This window comes from Leuresthes tenuis, unplaced genomic scaffold, assembly GCF_036924035.1.
Source record: "Leuresthes tenuis unplaced genomic scaffold, fLeuTen1.0.hap1 SCAF_4, whole genome shotgun sequence".
In the NCBI taxonomy this organism is placed as follows: Eukaryota; Metazoa; Chordata; class Actinopteri; order Atheriniformes; family Atherinopsidae; genus Leuresthes; species Leuresthes tenuis.
In genome coordinates, this window is record NW_027325358.1 from 19,862,240 (window position 1) to 19,877,496 (window position 15,257).

A 15,257-nucleotide genomic window follows, 5' to 3' on the forward strand; every position below is an offset into this window, starting at 1 on the left:
GTTTGGTTCTTTATTCATATGTCATAACTTTCCAGATGTACATCTGAATTTGATGGATTCAAGTATTCAAGATCCACAATCGTTTTCTATGTTATATTATGTTGTTTATTTGACGTTCTATATCCCATACGTTTATGTTATGTTAGAGTTAGAGTTAGAAGTTAGAGTTAAGTTAGAAGATGAGAAGATTATCAGAATAATAGACAGAATGGAAGTCTGAAGAAGATTGAACTTGTTCTCCTGACTTTGTGAATTGTGCGTAGGTAAAAGGTTATAGATTTTAGCCTTTTTTTCATAGGTGATTATTTTTTTTTCTTTTGTAATTTTCCTTTCTACCACAAGAGGAAGCTGAACTGAAACACTCCGCTTGAATGGCATCATGCAGACTAAAGCATACAAAGGTCTAGACCCAGGAAACCATTACAGCATGTTCTAAATAGAATCAAAAGGATCACTTTTTTCAGTGTGACAACACTTAATCACTTTGAAAAGTATTTTTTTTTGCCAATTTATTTGAGATAAAGTAAAATAACCATTAAACTGTTATAAAATCGTTTTATGATAACAACCACCATTATTTGATGGATTTGATGAAAAAGCGAGCGAGAGTGCAGTGGCTATTAGCTCTTAGATTTGGTGTTTTTTGTGTGGTTGTTTGGCTGTGTTTTTCTGACTTGTGGAGCAGAATGTGTGTAAAGTTGGCAAGCGTAATTGGACGTTTGTCTTTGATGCAACCTTGTCATCACAAATGACTTTCACAGGGCTGTCTAGTGGAGTCACAGTGAGACAGAGACATAGAGAGAGAGAGAAAGAAGAAGTGGTGATACTGGTCTACTGGTTAGGCTAACGTGGTATCCACATAATCCCCTCATACTGTCACGGACCGGCAGGACACAGATGCAGGGTTTCAAAATAAGTCAGTTTATTAATATAAACAACTTATGGATCTCCTAAACAGAGCAAAACAAGAGGCTCAATATCTATACTTGAGGCTAGTGTAGCTATAAAACTTATGAACACAAAACTCACTCCACTCCAGGAGGAAAACAGAAAGGCTGTGAAACGGTAACAAATTAACTTTACACACACTCCTAGTGAGGCAGAATCTCCCGATAAACGGAGGCACAATCACAAATAACACAAAACTCTCCACAAAGGGAGGCACTATGAAACTTAATACTTATCACTGGGCTCTCCTATAATGGAGGCACAATAAACGGTTGTCAAAACAAAATCCACTCCATCTAACGGAGGCACTATGAACTCTTATAACCAAACACAAATCTCTCCTCTAACGGAGGCACGATAAAACTTTAACAGGAACAAAAACCACTTCTTAATGGAGGAAACAAAACAGACTATGAAACTTAAACGAAGTCTAAACTATGACTATGGTTCAAAAACTTTAAGAAACAAAAGATCGCTCTGTAAGAGGAACGCTCTACTACAGGGATGTGGATTCAAAGAGTATGGATTTTGAGAACGCTAGGGTGAAGAACACTGAAAAGTTACGACACACTGGCACAGGACAAGGGAGACGCAGACTATTTGAATACATGAGGGACAATGGGGAACAGGTGGAAACCCTTTGGAATCAGGGAAGACAATCAGACGCTTAACACAAGAGGAAGAGCAAGATACCTGAAACGAGAGGGAAGGTAATATTTCAAAATAAAACAGGAAATGACGAGACAAGACAAGGTTCAGAACAAAATGTGTCAAGGGTTCATGACACATACCAAGCATTCTGGACTTGTTGTGTAATGATTTCAGCAGAAAGTTTGCTGCACCCGCTCATTTCTGATGTTGCATTACATCTAACAGGATACATTAGCCACTAGAAGGACGCAGGCACAGAGTCTGGTAAAGTCAGGGCCTCTATGTCTCCTTATACAATGACGTCCAGATATGGAAGCTCTGTCAGTATTGTGTGGATTTTACCCCTGGAACTGAGTATTATTGTTTGACCTGCTGTATACATACCACCTGATGCTGATGTTAGCATTGCTCTTGATTACTCATGGCCTGGAAGAGTGCACAGTGACTGGGATTTTCTTCATATCAAATGTTGTGCTGATAATATTGCTACCAATAAGTGCATGTTTCCCATCGAGGAAGTCCAAATAATGAGGTGTAGAGAAATTTTTACGGTCGGTGAATAGGGCCTAAAGAGAGGCATCAAGGAGGTAAAGGAGACCTGTAAGGAAAAGAGTGGCCACTGGACACAAAATGATTAACAGAGGATATGGCAAGGGATAAAACATCTTACGAACTGCAAAGACAGCACTAGCTGCAGCTTGGATATTGCAGCCTCACTGGCTGAGGAGCAGAACTGCTTCTTTGCCTGATTTGTGATTGGAGGGTCTGCTTTTGTATCCCTGCCCCCAGTAGCTTCCGGCTCCCTCACACTCACACTGCAGGATAATCTGAGATGTGTGATGAGGTCAGTGAATCCAAAGAAGGCTGTTGGACCAGCTGGAGTGAAGGCAAATTACTTCAGACTGGTGCTAATCAGCTTGACGGGGTCTTCAGCAGGATTTCTAACGTTTCCCTGCATCCCAGTTCCCAAAAAGCAAGCCTCTGCAGACCTAACAGCTACAGGTCAGTTGCTCACACTTCTATTATCCTGAAGTGTTTTGAAATACTGATCCTGTATCACACTAAAGCCACCCTCATCCAGTCATTTGATCCTCATCGGTTTTCTTACTGAGCCAAACAGTCCACCTAAGATGCTATCACCATACTCACACTGCACCGATCACTCCCTTAACTATGTTAAGATGGTGTCCATTGACTTTTGTGTCTTTAATACCATCATCCCAGTTATTCTGGTTGGTAAACTGCTGTATCTGAACCTGGATCAAGGATTTTTTGAGAAATCACTCACAGCATATCAGATTTGGCTCCCACACATCCTCATCCATTACTCTGAACCCCATAATAATTGTGCTCGTCTTTTCGATTCCATTTTGCTCAGTTTGGTAAATCTGGCCAAAAAATAATCAGAAATCAAGACACAGAAATGATCCCATGAAGAAACATACGCATTTCCACTCCAGCTGATCCTGACAAAAGCTTTTGTACCTTTTCTACATTTTTCTACCTTCTTGTTTTTACCTTTGAAAACAATTCCACTGTGGCAATAAAGTACTTTTTGGGTTCTGCCTCAAAAATTTGTCTTGCAGGAGGCTAAAAATACACCCATAAATTCACAGAGCCAAGAAATTTACTTTAATTCAGCAAAATTTATCAAAATAATTTTGTCAACGTCTTAGCTGAGATCAGGGGAAAGGAAGGGCACACCCTGGTTATTCCATCAGTCTATCGCAGGATTAACACAGACAAACAACCTGCATTCTTGCAGTCAACTTTAAATCACCAGTTAAATCAGAAATGCATATTTTTGGACTGTGGGAGAAAGCTGCTTTACCCAGAGAAAACCCACAAAAACCAGAGAATAAACCCCACACAGAAAGACCCCAGCTGAGAAAAATGAAAAGAAATCACAGAAATGACACATAACTATTTAATCCAACAAGTGAACATTCTGACATAGTAAAACATATTAAACTATGTGTGAGACCATACAGTCCTTTAAGAAAATTTTTCCTGAAATTCCAAATCAAGAGCGAAGCAGAGTCAATTTCTCATTTATTTTTGAGCAAATGTGTTTCTTTCTGTAACCGTGGGAGCCATCTCTTACTGATCATGAGAATAAAGCTTTTAAGGCACAGATCACAAACAACTGGTGAACTACCTATACTGATCAACAATTAGACAAAAAAATCTGTTGTGGAGATTCCAATCTTTAATATTTATATAGCCACACTGTTTTCTACCTCCTCTGGATCCAGGTATGTGTATGGCACTTCCAGATGTTTGTTTCTGGTCTTGATATTTGCACTTAACACCTCAAGCTCTTTTTGGAAGTCCTTCATAACCTGAAGGGGAGTCTCCTCACTGAAGTGGTCTTCAGGGTACTGGCCAAGAGGGACCTGATGAGATGAATGACATGTTTATTTTTTAAATTTTTTAACATTATAATATAAGCTATTTTGTTCGTGTTCTTGATACAACTTGTAGAGACAGTAAATGTTACAGTGTAATTTGTCTTGAGGTTTTGCACACTTACGAAGTCGCTGGACTGCTGACTGAGCAGCCACATAGTGGCCATGCCCTGAACTGTTGTGTTGACATCTGGGAATGTGCTCAACATCGTGGCTTCAGTCGCTTTCCCTTTCGTGGTTGGTGGGGGAAGTTGCAGAGAGATGGGGGTGTTTGGCATCCAGCCACCATAGTCATACTGCAGTAAATAAATAAGTAATATCATGTGTTATTGATCCGTTTTTGCTATAAAATATCCAAACAGTCAGCTATATCTAACTTTCACAGCCTCCTCTCAGTCACTTAAGTGATTGACCTTAAACATGGCACAGTCACTCTCATGGTAAGTCAGCCCTACTTTTTAGCTGAAATGTTGAAACAACTACTGGATAATTTGCTGGGAAATTTTGTACTATTAAAGAAATCTGGCAATAAACTTATTTCATGATCCACTGACTCTTCATCTTGCCTGCAAAACAAATGGAATCTCTACTTTAATCAACTATACTGTTTAACGCTACTTGTAAACTGCTTGCATGTTGGCACAGTAAACTCACATCACAGAAAATATTATCCTCACTATGAATCAGACCAGAATAAGAGTCCAGCATTGCATGTTTTTTGTCTCTTAAAAATACATATTTCTGTACCTGTCCAGTGTTCACCGCAGCATGTTGGGCTGAGCCAGTGAAGATCACCATGGTAACAAACTGTATGAGCTCAGCCACAGTCGTAAATCTCTGTGGAATTCCTGGAAATGAGAAAGAATAAACTTTATCATTTAACAGCATTCAAACAAAAGTTAACAAATTCTTAATACATTCACAAAGCTTCGTTACAAAAGAAAATTTAGAAAGAATTTTCTTATACACCCACCTGTGCTTTGTTTGGAAAGAAATCCATGTTCGAAAATGTCGGAAATCCACTTCTGGAGTTCGGAGTCTTGCTTGACTTCACAATCATTCTTGTAGTAGTAGCCAAGGATTCCCTTCACAAACCTTTGAGAGATAGGGAAACATTTTGTAAAATACATTTCACATTTGTGGTAGATGCCATCATTGTCTAAATAGTAAGTAATGTGTTAAAAAAATTATTTGGCCAAATATATTAAATATTTTGCATTTTACTTTTGTTGAAAGTTATAGAAGAGTGATAACACAGGGTAAGATGCAAAACAGATACTGGATTGAGTGTAATTTAAATGTGTGAGGCTAGATTCCTGTAAATGTAGAAAATAATGAAATATGAACATAAACATGAGATCAAAACATTTTTAAAAACACAACAACATGAACTTAAGGTTTAATGATGTTCACTCAGGACCACTTCGCTCAGAGACAGTAATAACTTTCTGCAATTACAATTATATCTTATAGTTGATCAGGACTCTGAACTGTATTCGATATATTTAGTGCAATTCTATGCACTGCTGATAACTTATGTTCAATGTAGAGTGGCTTATGTAGATTATGCCTGAGGAGTCAGATGCTCACTGTGTGTTGGGTCAGAATCAGATCGTTCTTGTATTCAATGTGGTGAGAGCAAACTATTCTATATATTTTTTCTTTTCCTTAGTCATAGATAAAGGGTTAGTTATATCTTTTATATATTTAATTGAACTAATCCGAAAGAATGTTTGGAAATTAGCATGATAAAGTATCTATGATATGTCTTTGCTATCATACATGACCCCGCCTCTCGCCCAATGACTGCTGGGATAGACTCCAGCCCCCCTTCTCCGCCTCCGTGTTTTTACGGAATGAAGCTGCAGTTTCCTTCAGTATCTTTCATGCTTTTTAAATCCAACTTCAGCTGCAGAACTCCTTTAAAGGTGCCTCCAGCTGTTTTTAAACAGTCTAAAGCGCTGAAAATAATAACACAGACTGAAACCTATGACAGAAACACAAAATGGAAGATATCTGTAGTACCTGTGGATGATATCCCAAAGCCTGAGTCCATCATCCCTGTAGTAGAAGTTTGGCACATCCTCCAGCCCACGGTCAGCAATGTCCTCAGGGATACAGAGGGACCTGTATGTCACTGAGGACAATGATCTCCTCAGAATGGTGACCAAACCCTCTCCACCAGAGGCTGAAAACTAAACAATAGTCACATTGCAGTAAAAGACAAATACTTTCTGTCATAATGAAAAAGCAAAAAACAAAGTTGAGTATTGTCTAGTAAGTGTCTCCTACCTGAGTGAAAACACCATCCTGTGATATTAGCCTCCTTCGGGCCAAGAAGTTGATCTGTATGGTGTAGCGGGTGTGAGGTATGAGAAGCTGAGGAAAGAGAGAACTCAGTTAGCAACACAGCGAGTTGTTATTCCTTGTGCTCTTTGTTTTTGCTTTGTGGTTTTACCATGACTGAAATCTTCAGCTTCTACACCATGCAGCAGCGTGAAATATTTACTAATACTTGCATAGCGAGACATGACGGTTCATCATCTTCAGTTACCTTGTAGAGAGGGTGCACCATGGGCAGGTTGCGCAGCAGTGAGACTGCAAAGACCTCAGCCAGCAGGTGAGTGCGCAGCAGGTGAACATTGAGCTGATGCTCACTGAAATCTGCACTTCTCACAAAAATCTTTGCCAGCAGCCAGTCATACTCAGAATCCGTAGGGAAGAAGATCGGGTTGTCCTCTGCTGGTTTCTGCTTCAGCTGCAGGACAAGGAGGGAACATGTTGGTCATTCATACAGCCATCATAGTCATCAAAAAGGATGAAGATTTCCCTGTGCTTGTTTTGCGTTTGCCTTTATTATTGTAAGCTTATGTTTGGTACTGTCTCCATCTTTTCTAAGGAATTTCCACTGAGTCAGCTTCAGAACATCAGTCCTACTTTCCGACACACATCGTTGTGTGTGTGTGTGTGTGTGTGTATGTGTGCGTAAAGTTACAGGTGTTTGGCAGTTGGAAAGAGGCAAGCAGAATGGCAGTTGCAGTGACACAACTTTAGATGTTGCTTCATCTCAGTTTGCTCTCTGACAGTGTTGCCACTTAAGTCTATTCTGTCTTCAGAGAATGAAGGATCAATCTTTTTGTGTTTTAATGTGTTCTGATTGTAATGCCCTTTCAGACAAGTTTGTGTTTTGTGCTTCATGAATTAAACTGACCTGAATCATGAACCTTTGATGCTCATAAAGTTTTGTAACCTCCCATGGTAGCTTCTACCAGTGGTTACCAATGATTAAGATGGATTTGCTGGGAAACTTAAATCTTATGGTCTATAAAATATTTCTCATAATAACAAATCTGAATTTCACTGAAGGCTATACTATACTGTCTCTGAGTGTTAGTCTTACCTGGATAGCAATTGGCATCAGCTTATCATCTGGAGTTTTTTGGAGCAGGACGAGTGGAGCCATCAAGTACTGCTGCTTTCCATTGATGGTGTTTGCTTGCACTCCATCCATTTGCTTGTAGTCACATAGGAATATGTTTCCTTTCTGTTTGAATTTCATGGAAAATTGAGAAATGCTCTGTCTCACATGTCTGCCGTTTGTATTTTACAATATGAGCACATTCATTTAGCAATTAAAGTATCAACTAGATGCAAAGAAAGTTGCAGTCCACTGCATTTCAGTATGAGGCGTCACCTTCATTTCATCAGTCAAACTGCTCCCACCATGGAGGAAGACCATGCAATCAGTAACAGGAAAGTTACTGGGCAGGGTCGTACAACGTCGGATCAATATTGGATTGAGACCATTTAGAAACTGGTAGCCAAAAAAAGTGTCCTCCTTCCAATGTTCTTGGACATAGTCTGTAAAAGGAATAAGATGTAATTTTAGTTTTCATAAAGCAAAATCCTGCTTGGGCACTTTCGTTAGCAGAGGATGTTAGAGAGTTTATACACATCTATTTACCATTTATTTACACATCTGGATTCTTTACCTCTGTCATCAATTAAAAAAACATGTGGAACCTCTACATGTTTATGCCTTTAGCTATTTTAACATTTGTTAAAATCCATGGTGGTGTGGTGGTTAGCATTGTTGCTTCACAGCAAAAGGGTTCCTGGTTCAACTCCCACCTGGGGCCTTTCTGGGTTTTGCATGTTTAACTTCCATAAAAGGCATTGATGTTTCATGTATGTAGTTTTTTATGTAATTTGATAGGCTTGTTTACATGTATTTATAGAATAAATTTTTGTGCTGATTTGTCTAAGTACTTGGTAGGACCCTTGTTCAAGGACTGTGTTGCGCAGAGACACTTCATTGGTCGCAATAATTAAGATCATGAAGCCAAACATGAAGGTGCTTTTTGCATTGTCCATTTTCCTGGAAGAATTATGCTTGCTCGTCTTATCTACTACTGAATCTACTGGGATGACGTCATCGATGCCCGCCGCTGCAGCACAGCTCATTCACTCCGGTAAGGACGTCCATCGTACTCAAAGTTGTCGTCCACGTTGTCAAAATTTGATAAATATCCTGCCATGTTGCACAAAACTATCAGTAGCAAACTGCGTGTGAAATTAGCCGACTGTCACAGAGCACGGAGTAAATAAGCTGTGCTGAGCAGCGTGCGTCAATGACATCATCCCAGTAGACGAGTGTGTAAAAAGCGCTTTATGAGCCCCCCGATAGCCGCCAATAACAACAACACAGAAGCTATGAGCAAACAGTGCAATAGTACACGTTCATTCATTCATTCGGCATGACAGTGTGTCCTGGCGAGGGTTGAGCACTTGCTCGGTCTCCACCCGTCCAAACAGAGGGCTGTCAGCAGTGCTGTTTCAGTAAGGGTCAGACTAGGGCCACTGTGCTTAAACCAGACCACCTTCCTTCGCTGCTCAATGGAGCCGTTTAGAGCTGATGCTCACATGCCTTTGTATGTACATTTTGCGGTGGTCAGGGATTAGCATAGACTCTGACCTAACGGTATCTGAGCTATAGTAGCTTATCAGTAGTAGCAAACCTCATAAGCCAACCTTGTTTCCCATTCACACAACAGTTGATGTGGAAAAAACAATGAAAGCATAGGTATCGTTGGCCACATGCTCCGTCATGCTGGCTGTTCCTTACACTCACATCGATTTGAGTCTGTGACTACCTTTTCAGCAGGTGTGGAGGTATATCAACTTTTGTTCTCTATTTTGGCCTGGTGGGTCATAAAAAAACAGCAACGAAGGTACTTCAACACTGCTTGTTTAAGTCAGGCAGTGTGAAATGTGCTGTGTAAACTGCGTACCAAAACATCCCAAAAGATTGTGGGTCTGATGCATAAATCATACCTTCATACAAAATCCATAGGTGTTCCTTTTCCTGCACACATACTGGTACTTGTAAAGCAAGGATGTGTAGTTGGAATGAACTCACCTCACATATTCCTAAGACCTCCTCGACGAAGTAAAGTAGTAGAATCTTGACATAAAAAACGATTTTTTTTTTTAATATTGTTTTGGTTCTTATGTTTAGCATTTGTGACATTATCTAACTGTTGTTGCACAGCTTCATAATTCTGGCAAAAAGAATTTATATGCACGTTCCTGCCGCTTTCAGTATTTAAATTTTATAATTCACTTCCTGACTGGTAAAACTCACTTGTAGCAGCTGCTCGGTTTATATATTCATGCAGTTACATAACCTGCAATAATTGTACTGTACCTGACATGTCAGTCTGTTTGCAGCAAAACACCCGATCAATGTCATCAATACTGGTCCAACTCTCCTCACAATCAGCCAAACCCTTCAGCTTCAGCTCTGTCAGTCTGAAAAAATGAGAAAAAGAAAAACAGTAACTTTGTGACACTTTAAATAATATATAGGTAAGTCAAAATATGAATAAGTAGAAAGATATATAAGAGAATATATAAGATATAAGATATATAAGAGAGAATATAATGACTTCACCCTGTGGACGCAGTGAACAAAAACTCTGTGGTCTTGGTGAAGGAAAAACGGACCTCACAAGGCAGCGAAAGAGGGTCATCTACCTTCATGTGATGTGGTATTCCCTCCTCGTACACATTCCAGCTGCCAAGAGTAAAGAAGGTATCTGCTGTTTTATTTTTGAGTACGCAATCATAAATCACTTGAATTCTCTGACATATTTGAATGTGTTTTAATAAATCTTGACAGATCAAAAATGTCATGTGATAGTTAATTTACTCCAACCAGGGTTGAGCAGGTTTGTGTTCTTGTTAGTCTCTGGGTGCATAACACTGAAAAGTGTAAAAGCTCTGAGCTCTCACCGATAGTCTTCTTTACGCTCCTGAAGCTCTTGTTCCCGACTGTATCTGCCAAGATGATGGTGATCTTCAAAGACTCTCAGAGCTGAAAAAAAGAATAACAAGGTTTAAAACTGTCAGCAAGTCAAGTTTGATAAGATGAATTTACCCGATTTACAGAACCTGTTCTTTTTTTTAATGTATACTTTTTTTATGACAGGCACAGTTTCACAAACCTGTTGCCTCCCTGAAGCGGTACACCTCACTGTCAGTGATCCAGCGGTAGATGGGAAAGTTGTAGGTGTGTCCCTCAGGGGATTTCACTTCCACTTTGGCAGGAAACCAAGAGTCTTCTGGAAACAGCAGGAGAGGCTGTTTGTCCAGTTCAATCAGCACCAGTTTTCCAATGGAAGTGGGGCAGGACACAGTAAAATATGACACCTAAACATAGTGAAAGCATTGTTAGAAAACACTACAAGACATGAAGCATATTTAAAAAGCGAGAGCTGAGCTGTGAAAGCTGAGTAATCAGCATATGATTACTCCAAGAGTGGAGAACATAAAATGTATGTGCAACGTGATCACACTGAAGCAAATATGGTCATTTTTGCTCATGCTGCACATATCCTGTTGCTAAACATGAGACTGAGCTTGTGAGGATCATGTGAGGTAAGACTAAGGGAACATTTAAAGATTGAGCTTGATCTCACTGTAAGATATTTTCCTGACACTTTGCTCCCAAACTGCAGGTTTACTTGTTGCTCCCAGAGTTTCTAAAAGTAGAATGGAAGGCAGAGCCTTCAGTTATCAGGCCGCTCTCTTGTGGAATAAGCTGCCAGTAAATGTCCGGGAAGCAGACACCCTTTCCAGTCTTAAGATTAGGCTTAAAACTTTCCTTTTTGATAAAGCTTATAGTTAGGGATGGCTCCGGTGATCCTGAAACATCCCATAGTTAAGCTGCTATAGACTTAGACTGCTGGGGGACCTCATCTGTCACACCTTTCCTCGCTTTTCTCTCTTTTCCCCTGTTTAATTTCTCAAATGATTTTATGTACATGTGACATTATTGTGGTTATTAACTTGTGTTTCCCTGTTCCAACAGGTATCCTTTGAATGGTGTTATGGTGGTTTTTTTCCCCTCTTTTCTGTCTTCTCAAACCCCAGCTGGTCGAGGCGGATGGCCACCCTTCCTGAGTCTGGTTCTGATGGAGGTTTCTTCCTGTTAAAAGGGAGTCGTTCCTTTCCACAGTCGCTACAGGCACGCTCAGGACAGGAGATTGGACAGAAGACAAGTTTCGGTGCAATCTGTTGGTTTCCTTAGCTAGGATATTGTTTTTGAATTGGCTCTATATTGACACAGAATTGGATTGACACAGAATTTGATTATTTTGAAATTAATTACTTGGATTTCATTGGATTATGATTACAATGAATTGAATTCCAATTGGCTTGAATTGGACTATATTATTCAAATGCCTTGAGATGACATTTGTTGTAATTTGGCGCCACATAAACTAAATTGAATTGAATTGAATTGAATCTTCCAGACTTACAGCTCCTTTGATGAATGCTGCAGCACCTTTCAGGCTTATGAGCCACTTGCGCTCACTTTCCCCATCTGTGCCCACCAGCTTAATGAAGACGTTGTTAAAAGTGGTGGAGGCGACGCGATTGGAGGTGATTACAGTCACTTCGTAATCCACCATTTTCACTCTTGAAAGTTGATCAGTTCTGACAGAGGAGAGGAAAATACCCATTAACAGCACCTCTTCGGCCAGTCATCAGTAAATGAACTAAGATGTTTAGAGCAACAGAATTTTTGGTCCGACAATTACAAAATGTATCATAACAGTTCAAATTAAATGTCTCTCTTTCCAGTCCTCTGTTTCAGTCCAATCACAGCTCACAGAAATCTTTAAAACAAGCATATCTCTTACCTCTGCTAATGAGACCAAGAAGTTCCTCTGAAGATCTCCAGGCTTGGTGCAACACCTCTGATGTCTCTTTTAATACACATGGTTTTGTGGGAGTAACCTTCCAGAACCAATGGACATCTCCAATGATGAAGTGTTGAAATGTATGAACGATTACTGAACTTGTGAAGAAATTCACCTCCCAAACCCAGTTGTAACTGAATGTCGGGGATTTCCAGGCATTTTACATCACTTTTTTGTTTACTGCATTAGACGAGTTGACATTAATTCTTCCTTTTCAATACTCAAATGTCCGGCAGTTTCTGCACATGAGAAATTACATAGTTACGCAGTAGTAGTTTCAACAATTAGGAAAGACGTCAGATTGGTATGAGGTGTGCAGTCCAGTACCTTATGAGTCAGTTCTGTGGGTGGTGGACAAAAGAAAAACTTTGTTGTTAATACAGTTCATTTATCATTCATATCCATATGATGTCATGTCATTTATCAGTGTATCTCTGCCCATCCTGTTTAGAGGGTGTCTCAGGTCGTAATGGGTCAAAACACCACTCATGGCTTTGCACAAAGATGGGCAAATAGCTTATCCTGCCTGGCCTGAAACTGAACAGTCAAGTTAAGGCTCCCTTTCTCTGTCACATGAGTTGAACACTCTTCTATTTTGCAATCACTTTTGACAGAATAACACTGTTACTACTATTTTACATTTTGTGAGTCTCGTATGCTTATTTTTCTACCGCTGCAAGTTTTATTGAAACAACTTTTTTTTTTTTTTTACAAGGCACTGCAATTCTATGATACTACAAACAACATATTCAGAATATCACAAACAATCCTTTAAACTCTTCTCTGACACTCTCTGACCAAACACTAAACTAAACTACTGTCAGATTTTGATTCTTGTGCACTCTTGTCCAATTGTGGTGAAATCAAGAGGAAACGTGATTGCAAAACTTTGGCACCTGAAAGTAAGACAACATCTTACGAAACAGTTGCATGAATGCATGAAGTCGGTTGAGTTGCAGCTGATTTATGCAATATACACAAGGTTTAACCCAAGATGAACAGACTGAATTGAATGTTAAGATGATAAGGTTAAATAAACTCCTATTGATTCTTTTGGTTTTTTTGCCACATTAATCACATTAATCCTCTTGTTGGAAAGTAATCTCTATTCACAATCTACTGAAAAGTCTCAGAACCCAATACTCTCACTTCATGCCAGTTACTGGAAATATGTTGACATGATCATATTATTGAATTTAAGTACAAGCACTAGTACTAAAATACTCCTTTAAACTTCCCTTAAAAACGTGTATACAATCCTGATCATTTTTTATACATCAGCCCTGCTTTTAGCTTTGTAGAAATGTATTTTACAGCTGATGTGTTTTATTTACTGGTCATTAATGATTTATTTCAAGATATAGTAGAAGGTTCAGAATCCACACAGGAATGCTCCATCTTTTAGGCTATCAGGAATTTTCCAAAATCTCCAAAAGTTGGAGAAACAAGACTTTCACTAGACCGAACAGAAATGTATGACATTTTCAATTTGAAGAGCAACTTGTTACTAAAGCTTTCAAGTAATCATAGTTGGGTATTAAGTACAATGATTACCTTTAAGATCATGCAATAGTAGAAGGATGCCCAAAAATGGACACAAAAGTTGCACAAAATGGAGAAAAAGTATAAGGATAGCCAAAGTACTGCACATTTGTTTTTACAGTAAGTGCAGTACTTGAGTAAATGTAGTTATTATCCACCACTGTTCTTGACATGGGGTCATACTGTGAAGTGAGACCATTGCTTTGGTAACCTATCTGCCTTATCATGTCTCTTTTCTCTGAGATAAATTACAGAGCCGGGTTCAGGGAGGGACTCATTAAAGAAAAGAAGGCATTTCTTCAAGGTGATAGCCTTTTTCATTTGTGGATAAATATCTGATGAAAATGCTTGGAAACAAGAAAAACAAGTTCCCACCTATGATTTTCTCTGCTGGAGGTGAGATGAGACAGAACTCTATAAGAGAGATCTGTTTCGCTTTTGGTTCTTTTGTCACTGTCTTCTGATAGCCTAGATAGCTTTATATGTACTGTAAAAGATAAGGTTGCAATAAAGGTTTCCTGTTTTTTCCCCCCAAAATCTCCCTTTAAAGAAATTTACAAACTATATACAGAACGTTTGTCTCACTTTTCTCTTTTTCATAGTACATATCTGTGCATTCCTTCAAATTGTTATGGCAAGCGTAAATGTGTGCACACTATCGTCTCTCTACTGGGGTGCCACGAGGGTCGGTACTTCTCTTTGCAATGTACATCGCCTCCTTGGATTTGGTCTCAACTCACATGGATTCTATGCATCACTGCTATGCAAATGCTGCCTTGTCTCTCTAACATACATCATCTATATGGATGACAAAATGCCACTGCAAGCCAAGACCGAGCTATTGCTCACTTTTATCACTTTATCCAACACAATATTGACAGAAAAATCACTTAATCAACTATATTCTCCACAAATGTTGCAAGTGACCTGAGTGTCATGATTTGTGACCAGGTGTCCTTCACTGACCATGCTGCATCTGTCTCTCACACCCAGCTACTGGAATAGGCCGTGGTTGTCTCTTGACTACTGTAATGGGTGTCAAGAGACAGGTGGTTGGCATAAGCCATAATGAAATCTGCTTTGTTTACCCCGATTGGCAATTCCACAACCCCACAGACAAGGGTGTGTCACAGAGAGAAGTGGGCTTTAGAGAGCGGAGGTTGTTAAGGTTGCGGTGGCGTTTGGTTGGTTGTGTGAAACCTTCTATGCGAGCCGCAGACAACAGGGATGGGATTGAGGCACATTTTAAAGCAGGTGGTGAGGCCAGAGCGACACGGATGAGGCAAGTAGGACAGGTTTGCCTTGTTCAGTGGACACGCTAGTCTTTACCTGAGAATGGCTGATGCTTCAGGCGTCACCCCTTATGTCACCCAAGTTCAGGGAAGAACCTGGCTCTCTGTTTTTCTCTTCTGGAAGGTAGATGAGACAGAAACCTATGAGA

At 39.6% G+C, this 15,257-nt stretch overlaps 1 protein-coding gene across 1 annotated transcript; it reads right to left on the bottom strand.

Annotated features, from left to right (window-relative positions):
- Window positions 1-3,290: 3,290 nt before the first annotated feature.
- LOC140305932 (arachidonate 12-lipoxygenase, 12R-type-like) lies at window positions 3,291-12,259 on the bottom strand. Its single transcript, XM_072384989.1, has 15 exons — window positions 12,215-12,259; window positions 11,831-12,008; window positions 10,514-10,718; window positions 10,302-10,383; window positions 9,961-10,083; window positions 9,715-9,818; window positions 7,702-7,868; window positions 7,408-7,551; window positions 6,562-6,765; window positions 6,300-6,386; window positions 6,033-6,202; window positions 4,981-5,102; window positions 4,755-4,855; window positions 4,133-4,303; window positions 3,291-3,995 (listed from the first exon to the last, which is right to left on the bottom strand). The coding sequence occupies exons 2-15, from the start codon at window positions 11,981-11,983 to the stop codon at window positions 3,816-3,818; spliced, it is 2,013 nt and encodes a 670-aa protein (XP_072241090.1). The 5' UTR covers window positions 11,984-12,008; window positions 12,215-12,259; the 3' UTR covers window positions 3,291-3,815.
- Window positions 12,260-15,257: the final 2,998 nt, after the last annotated feature.

Coding starts and splice junctions, on each gene's coding strand:
- LOC140305932 (XM_072384989.1), bottom strand. CDS start 11,983: ATGGTGGATTACGAAGTGACTGTAATCACCTCCAATCGCGTCGCCTCC. Junction 4,856..4,980: donor TCTTTCCAAACAAAGCACAG/GTGGGTGTATAA, acceptor TCTCATTTCCAG/GAATTCCACAGAGATTTACG. Junction 3,996..4,132: donor GTCAGCAGTCCAGCGACTTC/GTAAGTGTGCAA, acceptor TCATCTCATCAG/GTCCCTCTTGGCCAGTACCC.